The sequence below is a fragment of the Grammomys surdaster genome, unplaced genomic scaffold (assembly GCF_004785775.1).
Source record: "Grammomys surdaster isolate TR1022 unplaced genomic scaffold, NIH_TR_1.0 126219, whole genome shotgun sequence".
In the NCBI taxonomy this organism is placed as follows: domain Eukaryota; kingdom Metazoa; phylum Chordata; class Mammalia; order Rodentia; family Muridae; genus Grammomys; species Grammomys surdaster.
This window is the reverse complement of record NW_021621022.1, coordinates 7,509,590-7,528,956: the sequence shown is the minus strand read 5'-3', so window position 1 is coordinate 7,528,956 and position 19,367 is coordinate 7,509,590. Positions and strand designations below refer to the sequence as shown.

The window sequence follows — 19,367 nt, the reverse complement described above, 5'->3', positions numbered from 1 at the left end:
GTTTTTCTTTTTTTTTCCCAATCTGCTTTTATACCATTTTAATTACATGCAAGTATTAAGGTCAGTTAAGGTCAAGGTTAAGGAATAAACAATACAATAGATGCAAATAGTCAAGGAACAACAAGCAAGGTAATAAACAAAGTCCTGTGATCACTACCGTGGTCACTGTTTCTAAGGTGCTAATCAGGATGATCAAGATATCTGAGCCTACTTCCCTGTCCCAGTAGGCCTGAAACCTACTTCTTTGTTCTAGTCTAAGATTTAGATTCCTGCCTGAAATTACTTCCTTGCATGGCCCAATGTCAGATTCTTGACTGAAGCCCATTTTCTAGTCCTTGGCCAATGTCATATTCCTGCCAAGCAGTCCCCAAAGCTCTCCACATCCCCCCCCCTTTTTTTATTTCATAAATGAGACTGAACCCATCTTAAGACATTCTGACAAGAATGCCTTCCTTACCCATTGCAGAATATGCATTATCAAAAGCAATACACTTCTGTCTTAGATTGGTAAAGCTCTGTGCAGAGTCTTACCTGTCCTTGGCTTGCCAGCCTGTTAAATTAAGAACTCTGTCTAGGGGTCCATTTTTAGTTTCAAGTCATGTACTTTGGCCACCAACATGTTGATGTTGTTAAAGGCAAACTTTAACACAATAGGCAGGAATAAAAGTATTCCCAGGACAAGAAGGGCTAACATGATCAAGTTGTAGCTGCTATTCTTGAAGACTGACCAAGATGGAAATATTGACCTCAGGCCATGGATAATTTTATCAGTTTGCAGCAAAGCTCAGCAGAGCAGTATTCTTTATATTCATAATCTCACTATGCAAAGTTAAAACATCCAGAGATGTGTTAGAATTATGTTGAATACCCTGCAAGTGTCTTTGAACTTTTTCCCAATTATAGTGACTGTCATTGTAAATTTTAGAGGTAAAACAAATCTATTGGTATTTGGCATGGCACTCGAGATGGCTCCTTACTTTTAAACTCTGAACCTCCTCTCCAACAATTTGAATAGTATCATACAGAGCTTGTTGTTGTTTTCTTGATATCTAAGATTTTTTTAGTTCTTTATACATTTTAGATATTATCCTCTTTATTGGATGTGGAGTTGGTAAAAATCTTTTCCCATTCTGTAGGCTGCTGCTTTGTACAAATGAATGATGGTCTCCTTTGCTGTACAGAAGATTTTCAGTTTCATGAGGTCCCATTTGTTAATTTTTTACTTTCATTTCAGTATTGGGCAAATAATGGATATACCTAGAATAATTAGGTGTTGGTCACAGAGTCTTTGACTGAAAAATCTATGTGAAACTGGAATGGAGGGAGAATACCACTCCATTCTGAGTGGAATGTATGAAGGGATATGTCAGGGCATCCTAATACAAAATCTCATATCCCACAGAGGGTACTTCACACATCGTGATCAGAGATATCAAATAAAGCCTCTACAAAGCACTGATGAGGGAGAACATGCTGTTCTTCCATATAGCTTGGAGGAACCAAACACAGCAAATTTCAGGGATGGTGAGAAGCAAGTTGTCAGGAAACGAAGCCATCTTCGAACTTCCAGGTCACTCAAAAACCCAAATGTAAGTATAGTTTTTTTTTTTCAGACTATGTATTTTGGTTGTCTAAACAAGGATCTGAGACACAAAGTGTGTTCTGAAATGGCTAGCTAGTCTGTAAAAAAAAAAAAACCTCTATTAAATTACTCTTTTATATATTTTAGAAGAAAAATTGTAAGTATCTGAATCATTGTGAGTAGAGATGAGTATTAATGAGGTTCTCTTGTTATTTGTAAAACAGGAAAACTTACTTCAAGGACAGAAGTACATTGGTCTCTTTTTGGTGCTGGATAATGCCTATGTGAGTATGAACCATGGCTACCTCTTACTTAGTTCTTTCAACTTATAAGTTAACTTAAAAGTAAAAAAAAAAAAAAGTAAGCCTTTTTACTTAACAATGAGTTTTTGTTCAACTAGATTTCCTGGCTGCTTTGGTTGCTTGTTTGACAACAGTGTTCACTCATGCCATCCATTTATTATCCACCAATTATCAAATATTTATATAATGGCAATATACTTAATACCATATAGCTATGTTCTAGTTTGCTTCTGTTGCTCTGATAAACAGCATGACCAAAGAAACTTGGGGATGGAAGGGTTTATATGGATTGTAAGCTGCAGTTCAGTGTTGAGAGAAGCTAAGGCAGAAACTTAAGGCAAGAATGTAAATAGAGGCCATGCAGGAGTGCTACTATTGGCTTGCTTCCCTGACTTGCTCAGCTACATTGCTTATACAGCTCACGTTCAACTGCCTAGGGCTGGTGTAGGCCACAGTGGACTGGACCCTCCCACATCAAAAAACAATCAATAAAATTTTCCACAGAGATGCTACCAGGCCAATCTGATGAAGGCTCTTCTTCAATAATGATTCTTCTTAGGTGATTCTATATTGTGTCAAGTCAACAAAAACTAACCATCATATACCAGTAACCAATCAACCATAAAAAATTTAAAGAGAAGTATTTTAATATAGTGTTAGATTGTTTTAATATTTTACCATAAAATATAAATATCAATTTAATAGGTTTTATGTAAATATGAACACAGAACTCTATATAAATATAGAGAAGCTAGAACTTATATTGCTTCATATCCAAACCCAAATTAATTGAGTTGGTGCAAAATATTTAAACCATTAAGCTGAAGTATTCAACTTAAAGATGAATAAAAAACCCAGTTCTAATCCTGTAGTCCCAGTTTGGATAATATGAAGCAGAAAGGTCATAAGTTTGATAGCATCCTGACTACAGAGAGGGAATCTACCTCATACCAAACTAAACCAAAAGCAAAGAGAAAGATGGAGGACACTGTAATTTCTCGTGAATTCTTAATTCTTATCTTATCAAAACCTCTATTTTAAGTAGAATTTGTTGAAATAGAAGATATGAGGTAGTCATGGATTGAATAGATGTTAACTATGTTACAGCATGTGGATTTTCTCTTTAATCCCGTACCCATAAGCCTTCTCATTTCAATTTTCTATTTTAATACTGTAATACTATATTTTGTAATTTTCAGTATAAATTGTACAAAGGAAATGTGCCTCAGATGAGAAGCTTTGTGTTCGAGGTGCTGAATCTGCTCAATGAGGTAAGGCATTTGTCCTGTGTGTGTTTCCATGCCTGTGCTTGGGGATTCCCTGTGGCTTCCACTGTAAAGGGCTAGGAATCACCTAAGAGCAAGACCCCATCCAAACAAAAGTCATACACAGTAACAAAGTTTTCTTCTATAATTTCTGTTTTCAATATGGAAACTTATGGTGAGTATTACATCCCTTTATCTATCACTTGTGGTCAACAAGAACACTAAAAGGCATCCTGGGTGTTTTCATGAAAAACATTCTCTCCACAGATTTATAAAACCATAGATATTCAAGTGTCTTTGGTGGGCATGGAGATCTGGTCCGACCGTGATAAGATAAAGGTGGAACCCAACCTTGGTGCCACATTCACAAACTTCATGAGATGGCATTATTCTAACCTGGGAGAAAGAATCCATAACCATGCACAGCTTCTCAGGTGAATCCATTCTTGCCAGGGTGGGGACACACAGGCAGAGTCTATGGTTATCTCCAGGGTTTCTTGACAAGAATTTCTGTTCAGTTATATCTCTCAGTAAGTTGTGAGTGGCCTGATGTTCCTATCATTAGCAATTGGGCCTTGAAGTATTTGAAGGTCCATATAAGATCAATAAAACAATACTTGGATACAGAATATCCACCTATAATTATGAGGCTGTAATATTACAGAAGCTGTCCTAGGGACTCATGAACATACAGAAGGCTAGGAGACACCAAAGGAAGTCTATGACATTATTACCCAAACCTATTGGTTTCAGAGTCAGATTGTGATGGGGTCTCTCTACCTTTCACACAGTGGAGCTAGCTTCAGCCATGGACGTGTAGGAATGGCAGCTGCGAATTCCATGTGTACTACATCTTCAGTGTCTGTAATTGAGGTTTGTATACTTCTACTAAGACATCCTGCAACTCTACCTCTATGAAGATGGGCATAATATAGTATACCACAATAATCACCGTGACCATCAACTGAATTGATAAATCAGAGTAGAAATGAAACCATTATTGAACAGTTCTCTGAAGAGTCCTTGGACTGTGAATATTAGCCTGGTAAAGGACTCATACTTCAGTTCATATTAAAGAATAAGGACCATGTGTTTCATAGAAAGGGGAATCAGATTACCTTCATGGCCTCAGATAGCTAAGTGTGCATGACAGGCATCTTGTGCCCATTGTTATCAATGGCATAAGAATCACAACTACAATTTTGTGGATGTGAGTTTATACCATGGCACCTAATAGCACTTTCCATAGAGAATGCATCTAATCTAAGCCTGGTTTACTGAGAATTCAGGGTCTAGTAGCTCCTTTGTCATTGACTGAGCTTGAACACAGACCCAGTGCTTGCATTCATAAGAGTCAATCATATCAGGCCCACCAGGCAAGAAGCAATGTCAGAAAAATATTCAATGTCAGAAAGATACACTATTCTTCTTCTCTCAAGTTATTCGTATTAGACATTATGATTTGAAAATAACTGAGAAATAACTGAATAAAATAAGAATTAACAGATGCTTCTATTTTTTTTTCTAGGCTAAAAGAAAGAATAAAGTGGCTCTCGTTGCACTGATGTCACATGAGTTGGGTCACGCCCTTGGTATGAAGGATGTTCCATATTATACCAAATGTCCCTCTGGCAGCTGTGTGATGAATCAGTACCTGAGGTAAGATGGTACGATCTCAAAGTAAGGAGAAAAGTCACCATTCCTAAATAGTTTAAATGATCTGTGCATGTGTGGGAGGAACATCTTCTTCCAAAGGATGGGTATCATAGTAACTCAACTTCTAGCTTCTTCATGGACATATTTTTACCAAATTCAAGACTCATTTGTTAGGATTTCTGAATACCCAACCACAGAGTTTATTATGAGGACTACTATATCATTTTAACTTAGGGTTATTTTAATTTAAAGTGATACCATATTTTCCTAAAAGAATACCAGCCTGATTAAGATGATAGTTTTACTAAAAAATACCCAAGATAAGCATATCTTTATCCCCATCACCAACAGAACAATCTATTCTAGCAGAGTCGTTTATTATCTGGTAATGCCAGCTACTTTACCAAGCCTGGGGATATACAAATGAATATAGTGTGTTTTGTTCTTGAGGTGCTCACAGATGAGAAGTTTACCCATGGACCATGAGAATCTCCATTTATTTCCTTTAACTAGATCATGATTGCTGTCTCTTACCGCTTACCCCTCAGTGTGGGATAAGTAGATGGTAACAGTGGTAACACTAATCTCTCTTGTTGCTTTGGGTAGCCTTGAACTACTGTGATGGTTTAGCTTTAATTATTAACCTCACACAATCTAGAATAATCTGGGGAAAGATTCTCGGTGATAAATTGTCTGCATTGGGCGTCATGTGGGGGATTGTCTTGGGGATTAATATGGAAGACCCAACTGACTTTGGGTGACACTACTCCTTAGGATAAGGGTCTTGAAGTATATAAATATAGATAAAGAGAGCTGAACAAAAGCAAGCAAGTGAGCATGCGTGCATCCATTTCTCTTTGCTGTTGACTGGATGTGATACGACTAGCAGTTTTGCCTTCTTATTTATCTTCTAAATTGCTTTGTGTCAAGGTATTTTATCACAGAAATGAAGCTAGAACAATTTACAGTGTTCTTTCCTATTTTCTTCTGGATTGCTAGGAGAAAACATTCAATTAGATTACTATGCATGCTTCACCACCTAACTGTAGGAGCATAGAGATGTCCTGGATGTTGTAGTTTCCACTGAATTGAGTCCCACAGTGAGAAAACACTAGAATCTTCTGTTTGTTTATTACCCACAAGCTTCTATACTGCATATCATGATATTCTATTTTTTCTGTTACAGTTCAAAATTCCCCAAGGATTTCAGTACCATCAGCCGCACCTATTTTCAAGGATTCCTTTCATCTAGAAATGTAAGGTGTCTGCTGCTGGCACCTGACCCTAAAAACATAATAAAACCATCATGTGGAAATCAACTTCTGGACACAGGAGAAGGCTGCGACTGTGGATCTCCTGAGGTATGAAAATACATGAGGTTTAAAGTTGTATTTATTAAGATTTTAAAACAGAGCTACTTGGGTTAAAAATTACATACTTTATTTTTTTTCATTTTCTTTTTTAAAAGATTTTTTATGTTTTACTTGTATGTGTGTGTGTGTGTGTGTCTCTCTGTGTGTGTGTGTGTGTGTTTATATGTACACCTTGGAGACCAGGAGAGGGTATCAGATTCCTTGAAACTGGAGATACAGGTGGGTTTGAACTGGCAAATATGTGTTCTGAGATCTGAGCCCTCATCCTCAAGATTATGCAGCATGTGCTCTTAGCTGCTGAGCCATCTCTGTAGCCCCCTTTTCTTTTTGTAGTGCTATTTTAGAAATTTGTTCCGGAGAAAAAATGGTACCATTATCATAGAGTGACATAGATTTATTGTTGTTTTGTGTTTTGCTTTTGATTCTAGTTAACCATCCTATGAATAGCACTTAAAAAGAAAAACAATAGAATCTGTTCATGACATAATAGTACAAAGCCAAATGTAAAGAAGTGAGCCATTACCCATAGCATGCCACATTCCTTGTAGACATAGGATTCAGAAATGCCTAAGTTTGAGGCCACAGTCAATCATGTGTTGAACAGTCAGTCACATAGCTATTTGGAATGCCTCCTCATGGGATCTTCTCTTTTTTCACAAAATCAACATGTGACACAGGGAGGTGATAATACAAAAAGGAGATTTTAAAATTGCATGAACCTATAGTGTACAGATTCCTAGCACAGACCATCTAAAACACTGGTTCTCAACCTGTGGGTCGGGATGAGTTTAGAGTTGAATGACCCTTTTGCAGGGGTCACCTAAGACCATTGGAAATCACATATATTTCCATTATGATTCATAACAGTAGCTAACTACAGTTATGAAATAACAAAAATAATTTTATGGTTGGGGGTCAATACAATGTGAGAAACTGTAGTAAAGGGTCTCAGCATTAGGAAGGTTGGGAACCACAGCTCTAGGGTGACGGCTATTTTGATTTCACTAATGTTTATATAATTTCAAGGCAGCTGCTGCATCAATGAATACCTCGGAATGATGCCCATAATTTCCTGTTTATTTCTTCCTTTTTCTGAGACAGAGTTTTACATTTTAATCCAGGATGGCCTCCAGTGCACTTTCCCCCTGTCTCAGCCTCATGAGTGCTAGAATTACAGGCATATACCACCATGTGTGGCTTCTAGAGGATTCTACTTTGTGATCTTATGTTACTTTTAAGATCTAAAAAGACATTCATGCCAAAAGAGATTTAAATGAGACATTCTGTAAAATACTCCATAGACTACATGTCATTTGTTATGCAAAACAAATCCACAAATTAGAGACTTCCATTATCCTTAATTAGAAAAATAAAGCTCATAAAACCCAAAGAATTCAGTTCAGAGACCAGAGCTCATAACTGGTGAACACAAGTGAAAGTTGTGATTTACCCTTTATGTTTGACAGCTGTCTGACAGTGTATAAAGAATCTTAGGTTTCAGTGTCTCGGTGCATTTATTCAGAAGTTTGAATTGTGTATCATAGTTTTAATGTAGTTTTGTCAGAATTTGATTGCTTAGTTTGAAGTATTTTCATATTTTTTGGCATTTAAGATTTTTCTTTCTGGTGTAGGTTATAATTCCTTGATATTACCATTGATGTCATTTTATTATTGTTATGAACAATTATCTTACTGATTTGTCAAATATTTTTAATTATTGACCTCAATTTTTTATGTAGGGAATTATATCTCACACCCAATGAAAATACGGTTTATACATTTTGGTTATTATATCTTCATATCTTTTCTATGTCTTGGTATTTATTAAATTTTCCATAAAACAAACATTATGAAGAATTTTTGCTGTGTCTTTCATATTGGATTTTATTATTGGATGTGGTTTTGGCTATTCGTTGTCTATATTTATTAATGATAATGGTCTATCATTTATCCACAATGTATATGTGTGCAAAATCATGTTTTAACACCTCAATTTTGGATGCCAAAATTATCTGCTAATTTTGCTACTTACCAAAATGTCAGTACCTGTTTCTCCTTTAAGTCCCTTAATTTGATGGATTCCATTTCTTTTATTTGTATGATCAGGAACCCTTGTATTTTGGACTAAGAAAACTCACACAGATGAAGTAGTTATTATATTGATAAACTTGAGTTTAAAAGATATAGTGCATTTTACGTGTGTACATTTATGTGTGTGTGTGTGTGTGTGTGTATGTGTGTGTGTGTGTGTGCCCATGTGTGTGTATGTGAATGTGATCATTACACATTTCAATAACATTATTAGCCAGGTTTAGTTCAAAAAAAACCAAATTTTAACTTTATTTTTTCTCTACTTTCACATAATTTGGGTAGCTAAAAAAGTTCATCCTTGAAAATTTTGACACATTAAAATATAATACCCTCTAAGCAAAATTTACTTGAAAAAAATTATTTGTGACCTCCACCCCTTGGTCTTTCAAGATAATGTTCACTGAGCACAGCATTTCTTCCCATTATTGACTTTCCCTGGTTATTTTCACTGGAATTGGTGCAAGAGAGTAAATAGTCTGAAAATGGGAAACTTTTCTGATGAGGCTCGAGAACTTCACTAATCTCTAGGTATAAAAATGTGACTTTAGAGGGCAATTCAATTATTGTCTAGTTAGCGGGATAATAGTTACTTTTAACCCTGGATCCTGTAACCTCCTTGGCCATGGATTCTTGGCTAGGTTACCAGTGCCCAGGCATGAGTTTCCAGCTGAGTCCAGTTAGAAAGCAGTTGGTTATCTCCATAACATTTGGTTACATTGCAGTGGATGGCTCCACACCTAAGTTTACATAGGTTTCTAAAAGTAGACGAAAGCCAGAAATGGTAATACTCAGGATGCACAGGCAGGCAGATCTGCAAGTTTAAGGCTAGTTAAATCTACATAAGATGTTCTAGGATAGGCTGGGCCACGTGGAGCGAACTTGTCTCAAATATATATATATATTATATATATATGCAGCCAAGATACATTATATGAAATTCTCAGATAATTAATAAATATTGTACTTTAAAAGTGAAATTTTAACAGTTATCTTGTACTAAATACAGGGATTGTTTTGTCTATTCTTTGAAGGAATGTACCAATCTTTGCTGTGAGCCCCTGACATGTAGACTGAAATCTCAACCTGACTGCAGAGAAGAAGCATCCAACCACATCATGTAAGCATCATCTTCTCTCTGTTCCCCAAAGGTCTTCTCACTTTTCTTTGAGATTTGAAAAGATGTCCCACTGGGTTCAACTATGTGCTTAAAATAAGATTCACTTACATTTTTTAAATGACTTAATTTTTTCGTGGAGAAAGAATGCATTATACACAAAACTGAGGCTATGTGGTTAGTCACACCTATATAAGAAAATGGAATATTCTGTTATTTATGAAAGTAGGGTTCCTGGAAATGGTGCTAAAATTGGTATAACTTCCTATAGTTAACAAGTTAATATGAAAAGGATTAAAGTATATTTTTGACAAGACTTGATTGATGAGCACAATTCATTGCTCCTTAAGATGATAGGTATCATTTGCAAGGTAGTCAGAAAATCAATAGTATTTAAGAACTCAATGTAAAATTTAACAGCTTTATTCTCTTTAAAATGCATGTAATTAAAATGGTATAAAAGCACAAAGGAGGAGGGGATGGAATAAGGGGTTCTAAGGAGGGGAAATGAGGAAAGGGCATGACATCTGTGTTGTAAATAAATAAAAATCCAACAAAAAATAAAACAAACAAACAAACAAACAAGCAAACAAATGTCTCAGTGGAATAGAGCCCAGGTATTGGGAGTGTTTTACAGACCAGTGTGATTTGGGTTAGGGCTTGGTATTTGGGATTAAAGTTTTGTTTGAGTGTAAAATGGTCTCTGTATATAAAGTCTATAATAATAACCAATGTCAGAAAGCTGGGATTCAGGAGACGTGATGGGGAATGAGTTATTCTATAAATTTCCTGGAATTAAAACTGCAGGGAGAGTAAAATAAAATAATTAACTGCAGCACCATTCACGAATCACTTCCTCAGGAAAGGAGCAAGGTCAGAGGAAAGGGGAGACTCCTTATCTATTTACTAAGCAGTGTTGACCACTTCACTGAACTACAATGTAGGTCCACTTTGCAGAAAATTCTGAAAATCATGCCAAGACCAGAAGCAGAGTATATAAAAAATAAAAACCAGAACAAAAATCTTAGTTCCTTGGAGGGCTGGAATGATAGGTAACTATCCTGTTTTCTGTGTAAAACAGGCAGTTCAATATCATTGGAAGAACTTGGACTCAGGACATTTAAATTCTAGTCTTAATTCTGCAAAACTACTGTGGGATTTAAGACAAGTTACTGAATTCCTTTCCTTCTTGTTCAGTGGAACTACTGATGTGTGTGACTGCATGTGTGTGACTGCATGTCTATATCAATTTTCATTTGTGACAGCCCATAATGTTTTATCAACATAATAACCATTTGTTTCTGGTGTTTTGATTTTCTTTGATTAGAGAATGATCCAGTGTCTAATTCACAGAGAAGCTACTTTGCCAGGGCAGAAGTCCAGAACCTGCCTCCACCAGTAAGCCTGCCTAGCTTCACTTTTTGCATCTATACAGACAGACCTCTCTCTATGTGCCATGTTCTCTGTGAAGCCATGAATTCAATCACTGAACAATAATATCCCCAAAATACATTTATATCTGTAGTGAATATGTAGACATTTTCTTCTCATTATTTCCTAAATAATAGAGTATGTCAGCTATTTGTGTAGCATTTTTGTAGATTAAGTGTTGGAAGTAGTCTCAAGATGACAAGATAACTTAGAAGAATTTTAGTAGTTGTATGCAAATATACTCCAGTTCTAAAAAGGACCGTTAGTCCAGAGATTTGGGTATCTGTGTGGTCTTGGAGTCAAATCCTGGTGGACACTGAAGGAAGATCTTTGCTTTTCTCTTTCCATTCTACTTTATGTGTTTCTACTAGTCCAGTCACAGGTAAATAGACACATTCAGAGATGCTGCTTGTTCATTCAGGTCTTATCTGTAGTGTGAATGGGAGGAACCTGAAGGAGTGGTTTTAGTTTCACTCTTTGGAGAACAAAATAGATGAACCTTTGCTGAAATTCATCAACATACTCCACAGAATTGTTGAGTTAGTTCTAAATTGCAAAATGACAAGTAATTTAACCCTAAATCTCTTTGTTCCTGTGGTGTAGGAATCAAAGCACGCCACCTGCTGAGGGAGGGAGCTAGCAGAAAAAACAGAGCCCTTGCTGTTTCTTGGCACCAATTTGTCTTAACATCCTTTAAGCATCCCTGATTTTCTGTTTCATAGGAATATTGGTCACATTCAAACACTTTTCATTTGAGCAAATAGAGTTTCTCACACCTTTCTCTTGCTACCATGTAAAAGAATTATTTTTGTGTTGTTTGTTTCTTAGTGGAAATGGAAAAGTAAGGTTTCATTCATTGTTGTTTTTAATAAACCATGCTATCAATAAAAATAATAATTTCCGTGTGGATATTAAAAATATGTATTTTCAAACGTGTGTGTGTGTGTGTGTGTGTGTGTGTGTGTGAAATTCCTGATTATTATTCACCTTAAAACTATTCTGCATCAGTTATGTCTCACTCTAAAAAAATGTGGGCAGCAGGAAAGGGGTAAAGTAGGAAAATCCTTACCAATTCTACCCAATAGCATGCAAAGTCAAGACAGGATATTTTCATAAAAGGGCCACACTTAGTCCCAAATGGTTTTAAACTCTAAGTCCTAAAATGTTGCTGGACTTAATTTCCTGTTAAATAAACTTTATTATGAAAAGGCTCACTTTGATGTTGTTGTTGTTTATTTTTTATATTATACCTAAATTACAATATCTTTACTCTCCCTTTCCTCTCTTCAAACTTTCCTAGATCTCTCTCCTCACTTTTCTTCAAATCTGTGGTCTCTTTTACTTTCATCAATTATTATTGCATGCATATGTGCATTTGTGTGCACATACATTACTATATATAACATGCTGAATCTATATTATGTTTCTTGTATGTATATTTTCAGGACTGACTGTTTGGCACTGCACAGCCAATTGGTATGCTCTTTCCTGGGTGGGGCCACCTTTCACATCCCCAGCTTTACTCAATTGCCTATATTTTTTTCTGTAGGATTGAGGCCTTATGGGCTTCCCCATCTATTTTAATAGAAAATGAAGATAGGTATTAGGATGTTAAAAAGAAAGCACACAATTGACATGTGATCAAATCAACAATGTAATATTTTCTATGAAATTATTTAGGGTAGGTAGTTATTACTAAGGTCATAAACTTCTTAAGAGAGCCATTGCTGAGTATAGGGGTTGTGTCTGATGCTAAGGTCCTGTTCCCCAATTGGTTCTTGATCCATCAATCAAGTTGCCAGGGGCCAATTGTTGGGTAGAAGGAAGCAGGCAGAACTTCCAGGACTCTACAGGAGAGGGAGGAGACACAAGGAGAAGAAAAGATTTTCACCATGCTTCAGAGGGACAAAAGGTGACCAGCCATGTGAGATCTTGAGTGGAGCTGCTGCAGGCCACTTCTCCAGGTGGAAGGTTAGGGTGTTGAGCTAGGACTCAAGGTCAGGGAGCAACTGAAGCTAGGGAAGGTTGAGAGGTGAAGAGCTAAGAGTGTTGGGAAGGGCACACTAGGCAAGGAAGGCTTAGAAGAGCCTAGCAATTGAGCCAATAAGGCAGATTTAAATTGAGCAGTGTGTGTCTATGTTTTTCATCCGTGGATCTAATACTCTCTGGGCAGGAACTGGTAGTATGGCCCATTCCCAGAGCTCCGGGGCATGAAAATTTAAATAAAGGAACACAGGGAGAACCTCAGCTTAGAGACACTGGAAGCTTCTGCTATGCAAAGAAACAGGCTAGCTGTTCTAAGGCAATGAGAGACAAACAACAAAAGCTACCTGCTTCCTACAAGTAATCAAAGGATAGATTTTTAAATTTTGATTTAATTGTTTTTAAGGATAGAAGGGAATACAGATCTTGCCTGAGACATGTGGAGATTTCTTCCTGTGGTTCAGAACTGATACAAAGAGCTTAAGATGAATCTGATGGTAGACACAGACTGCTTTCTACTAGCAAATAATCAAAGTGTAGGGATAAATAAAATTCAATTTAATTGTTTTTAAGTTAGAAGAGTGTATAATGGTAATTGTTTAAATGTTCTTAAGTATACAGAGATATTAAGCTCCACAGAAGGGAGACTGAATGATTGATTGAACAGCAGAAAGTAGAGCCCAGCTCAGAAAACACAAAACTGACAGTCTTGTAATATTTGTTTGTTCTGTTCTAAACTCAGAGTGTGAAAGGAAAGGGTCAAATATTGTATATAAATATTAAAAGAGTTGGAAAGAGTGGATTAGAGGAAATGAACATCTGGACAAAATTTCAGAGAGCATATCACTTCCTGTGGAGAGACTTGACCAGATTTCCTCCCCAAAATATCAGGCCTTTGTGTATTCCCTGCCAAACACTGCCAGACAGAAGAAAGAATATCTGCTGAGCTGTGTAAGGGGGATTTCTACTCCATGGGACCTCCTGATTTAGTTATAGAGCAAGCACTGTCAAAGTGGCACTGTCTTCTACTCTGAGAATGAAAATGAGTCTAACTAGGGACTGATCAACTTCATTCACACTCTTCTCCAGTCTTTCAATGAAGGGAAAGCAACTAATTATGTTGTCCATATTCCTTCAACCTCAGTCTGAAGCCAAACAACTCAGGATAAGAGTATCACAAGTTCAAAACCACACTGGGCTACAAAAACATCTAGTATATTCTAATCAACATTCTAAACAGCAAGATATGTGTGGGGTAAGACGGTTGTGAAGAGATAGTTAAGTAATTAAGACACTTGCTGCTTTTGCACAGAACCCAAATTACATTCCCATCACTCACACAGTGCCTTCCAAATGGCCACTAATGCCAGCTCCATGAGGTCCAATGCCTTCTTATGGCTTCTGTGGGCAGGAAACCAGGTAACATGTGGCACACATACATATATGCAAGCAAAACCCTCATTAAAAAAATAGTCTTTTTTTTTCAAGTGAGAAGGAGGAAGGAGGGAGAGGGAAGGGGTCTTTTTTTTCTTTTCCTTTCCTTTCCTTTTCTTCTGTAGATAGTGTCTTTGATCATGGCTTTCCCTTCCACCCATCTGTGAACTTACTGTAGACTGCTGACTAGTGTTCTAGACACAGGTTCTTTGCCTCAAATACAGACCCCAGTATTTCAGACAAATCAGATACATGCATGCAGGCAGGTGAGCTGCCCCAGGGTGAGACGTACCTTTCCATTTTCTTAATGCTACCTTTTGAAGGTTTACAGATTTTTACATTAATGAAATCTGATTAGTTGCCCCCCCCCATTTGTGCTTGTCCTGAACCAGGGAAGCTTTACTCCCCAATGCCAACAAGACTTTCTGTTGCTGTTTCTTCCAGAAATCGCATTCTTTTCATTTTATACTGGAGTCTGTGACACATTTCAGATAAATGTCCATGTGTTGTGTCAGTTAAAGCCTGATGTTCATTGTTTTCCACACACATAGCCATATTTCCAGAAATGTTGTTGAAAGATTAAGTAGCCCGTTTCCTTTGAATCCTCTTGGTGTATGGTCAAAATGTGTGTAAGAAACTGTTTCTGGCCCTTCTCTTTATTATGTGCCTCTCTCCTGACCTTATTGGTTCTGCCAGTTGCTCTGATGACTAGTTATGTTATTTGGGTACCATGACATCTAAAAGCATTTCTTGTCAGTGAAGCTGTGATGGGTATTCATGGTTGTCAACTTGATCACATCTGGAATGAACTATAATCCAGAAATGGAGGGCTGGGGCTGGGTTCTTCAGAAGGCAACATATGCTTTGAATCAGCATCCAGTAAATGGTACAGTTTCTCCTATAGCCAGGAAGGATCCATGGGTCCAGGAATCCAGCGGTGGAAAAGGGAATAGTTCCAATTATTATCACTCCTAGTGACATACTAGGAAAGTTTTTGCTTCCTGTTCCCACAACCCTAAGTTCTGCTAACCTAGAAGTTTCGGTTCCAGAGGGGCAGTGCTCCTGCTGGAGACACAACAAACATTCCATTAAACTGGAAGCTCAGAATTCCTGCTGTTCATTTTGGGCTTCTAATGCCTTTAAGCCCACAGGCTAAAAGAGGAATAACAGAATATTGGAGATGTCAGTACCATAGGATGATCACTAGTATCAGCAGCAGCAGCAGTGGAGTCAACCAGAGCCCCAAGTGCTACAGAGGGCAGAGCTGGAGATGTGACCCAAGCACTTTGGAGGAGCCCAGAAGATCATGCATGGATCTCAGACATTGGAACAAGAAGCTGTAACCCAAAGATGTTTGAGATGCCAGAGCCATGAGATATCTGCTGAGGAAAGCTGCTAACAGGGAACAGAATCAGCCCAGGAAAAAGAAGTTTGTTGTAGTCAAACTTCTGCAAAGTTGAAAAGGAAGTTTGAGATCTGAAGACCACTTTGACATCAGACATAGAGATGCAGAGTTTAGAGCTTGCCTGATTGGTCTCCTGTCTTGCTTTGGGGATTGCAGTCAAGTGATTGAATGAGTCTCAGAAGAGTCTTTGAACTTTGGACTTTTAACATTGTTGAGACTGATATAGACTATGGTGACTTTTAAAGTTGAATTAAATGTACATTTTTATTATGCTATGGCTAGCCATGGCCCCATAGACTCATATGTTTGAACAAGCCTATGGGCCCAGGGAGTGACACTGTTAGGAGGTGTGGCCTTGTTGGAGTAGATGTGTCACTATGGGGTTTAAGCTCTGCATCCTAGCTGTCTGGAAGCCAGTCTTCTCCTGTTTGCCTTCAGAACAAGATGTAAAACACTCAGCTCCTTCTACAGCATGCTCGACTGGATGCTGCCATGCTCCTGCCTTGATGATAGTGGTCTAAACCTCTGAACCTGTAGGCCAGCCCCAATTAAATGTTGTCCTTATAAGAGTTGCCTTGGTCATGGTGTCTGTTTGCAGCAATGGAAACCCTAACTAAGACAGAATCCATACTTAACCTTTCCCACCTGATCCATGCAAGGGAGTCCTGTCCGTCCCAAGTCTTGATATGCAGTGACTATCTGGGCCCACATAGCATCCTTCTCCCAGCAACAGACTGTCATGAACATCATCCCCTCTGCTTCACATTCCAAATGTTGCTCAGACTTCAATTCCATCTCACTGTTTCAATATTTTTAGATTGGATCTTTCAGCTCCTTCACCTGGGGAGGTGGTGTGTTTTGGGAGATACCTCTCACATCTGTTACTAGTGAATAATTGAAATATTTTTTGCTTCTTAACCATAAATTAATTTTATGAATTTTGGATTAAACATTTCTTTCATTGGATAAACTGAGGTATAGAATAAGTAACAAATATGTGTGGAATATACCAAAGCACTTTTCCTTGCCCAGCTATTTGTACACAGTAGGAATAGGATTGTTCTCCCTTGAGAACAATTTTTTCCAGTGCTAAGTATCAAACCCAGGTCTCTGTGCATGGTCGCTAACCATTCTACCACAACAATGTGCATGTGTTAGGGGTGTGGTTGGGTGTATCTTAAAACTATAGTTAGAGGTGTCTTTCTCTTTTGAATTAAGAAGCACACCCACACTTTTCTTTTGTTGGGCAATTGTGACACCTGCTGTCAGAAATAAAGAACTCAACTTCTAGTCAAAAGCAGGAAATTCTGACTGAAAAAGTTGACCTGTTGTTAACTTCTAAGAAAAGGGGAGCAGGGAATAATCAGATTTTTTTTCCCTTCTTGTTGAAAATCCAGTTTTAAGCAGATAGAATTTTGGGTTGAAGCATTGTGGGCAACCCATGGCCTATCTCTCCTGTCTCTTGATATTTTTCTCAGAATGGGGTGGTGAGCAATTTGATGACCACTAGGTGGAAAATATTTTCAGATCTTCACTTACCTTTTTTTTTTGGGGGGGGGGGTTCTTAGAAAGCATTGTCCCTTACTTCCTAGCTTCCTTGCTGTAGCTATATGTTAGAGATTTTTGATAAATGGTATAGATAAATAATAGATGGATAAATAGAGTACATGATATAGATAGAAAGATAGATAGAAAGATAGATAGAAAGAAAGAAAGAAAGATAGATAGAAAGAAAGATAGATAGATAGATAGATAGATAGATAGAAAGATAGATGATACAGAAATAATAGAGATATGCAGATAAATAACTTTTTGTGATAATCTACACAAATTGTCCCACTTTCCCATTCAGCACTTGGAGTATTTCAACGGCCTGTTCCCTTACATCTTTTCACAGTTGTCCTCAGGTTCTCCAAGGTCCACAACCAGCACTGACCTTAATTCTATCAGAGTGAGTTAAGTTTTTGTTTTCCAGTTTTAAGCAAAGGAAATCACACAGAATATGGACCTCATATCAAACATCTGTTTCTCAGAATAATGTTGAGACAAATTACCTATTATAATCTCCAGCTGTTGTAACATAACTCATTACCACCAAAAAAAAAAAAAAAAAAAAAAAAAAAAAAAAAAGCTCAGTGGCAATGTGTTGGTCAGGTTTCTGTTGCTATAGCAAATACCTGGGGTGATTAAATTGTTTTAAAGAGGCAGGGCTAATTTTGACTATGTTTTGGAGATTTCAATCCCTATTTGGTTGGCCTTTCTTTATCTAATTATCCAGGTAGAGATTTATGTTGGTTTTGGATCTTCTTTATAAAGGTCTTTACATCCATATCTTTCCCCATTAAAACTGCTTTTCTGTATCTCTTATGTTTTGAGGATTTACATTTTCTGGTCATTTCTCTTAGCTTATTCTCTGATTTCCTATTTTGATCATTGGCTCAGAATGCACTGTTTAATGTCCACACACATGTGGATTTGCATACCATGATAAGAAAAGATGTTTACTCTAATTTCAGCATTTTCAAGTGTATTAAGATTTGTCTTGTGGATAAGCATGTGGTCCATCCAGGGAATACATATTCTTCACAATTCTACTGTTCTGGTGAGGATTCACAGGGATCATGGATCTGTCACAGAAACACTTATAATTGCTGACTGGACACATTGCACACATATCACTGCATCATGCTTTTTTTTTAAATTTTGTCCTCTCAAGCATCACTATCTCAATATCTTCTGCTTGAGTAATATATTTCACTCACAAGGAATGATTAATAGGAATGGGCTTACAGCCATTTGGCTTTTTCCTATATTTTATCCATAAATTCTGTTCTTCTCATTTTCCTGTTTGCTAATTTTTTGCAGTGTTATTATTTGAATAATTTATTTTTAGTTTACCTGTGTGTGTGTGTGTGTGTGTGTGTGTGTGTGTACTTGCTTGTCTATATGTGCACCATGTGCATGTAGCAGCCACAGATACTAGAAAAAGATGTCAGACACCTTGATACTGGAATTGCAGATGGTTGTGAGTCACCATGCGGATGAGGAGAACTGAATCTGTGTCCTCTGCAAGATCAGTAACTGCTCTTAACCACTGCGACATCTCTCAGGCCCTGGGGTGAAATGTTTTGATTTCCTTATGTTTTTGTGATAGTAATATACAATATTCTAATTTAAGCTGATGTGAATTTCTCATTTCTGTCTTCCACACACTGCATATAAACAATGTCACACATCATCCCCTCATGCACTGTACACCTATTACAAGAGATTAATAATGCTATGCTTTTAGTTATGAAAGTTAAAAAACTATTAACAAAGTAAATGAAGTAGCAGATAAAAATATAATTTGGCCTTTATATAGCTAATGATGTATGCACCCTTACCAAAACTACTTTGTATCTGTCATGAGATAAATTTCTAGTGTCTTCTCTTTGTTTCACCTTTATCGTTGCTTATAAGGCTAGGAATGAATTCCATTAGTATTTGTTGACACAATGCTAATGTATCCCCTGTTTTTGAAAGTTAGTTTGGCCAAAAATAGAATTCCCACTTGTCAATTTTATTCTTTCCATGACCAAACACGTTTGTCCTTTCTCTTTTGACTTACAACGTTCTGCTATGACATACTCATACCTCACTGAGTTGCTTTTTTCTTGCTGCTTTCAAAATTCTCTGTCTCTTGATCATTTCATTCATTATATTATTTCTATTGACTCTTTATTTGTCTC

At 37.2% G+C, this 19,367-nt stretch overlaps 1 protein-coding gene across 1 annotated transcript in view; it reads left to right on the top strand.

Annotated features, from left to right (window-relative positions):
- The window catches only part of Adam28 (ADAM metallopeptidase domain 28), an 88,013-nt gene extending 75,985 nt beyond the window's left edge, over positions 1–12,028 (top strand). Inside the window, exons 10-18 of the mRNA XM_028758738.1 lie at positions 1,403–1,589; positions 1,807–1,866; positions 3,084–3,155; positions 3,417–3,583; positions 3,941–4,022; positions 4,678–4,808; positions 5,992–6,166; positions 9,301–9,386; positions 10,711–12,028. Coding sequence (XP_028614571.1) covers positions 1,403–1,589; positions 1,807–1,866; positions 3,084–3,155; positions 3,417–3,583; positions 3,941–4,022; positions 4,678–4,808; positions 5,992–6,166; positions 9,301–9,386; positions 10,711–10,717 — 967 coding nt within the window. The 3' untranslated portion in view covers positions 10,718–12,028. The remainder of the gene's footprint in view (positions 1–1,402; positions 1,590–1,806; positions 1,867–3,083; positions 3,156–3,416; positions 3,584–3,940; positions 4,023–4,677; positions 4,809–5,991; positions 6,167–9,300; positions 9,387–10,710) is intronic.
- The last annotated feature ends 7,339 nt before the right edge of the window (positions 12,029–19,367 follow it).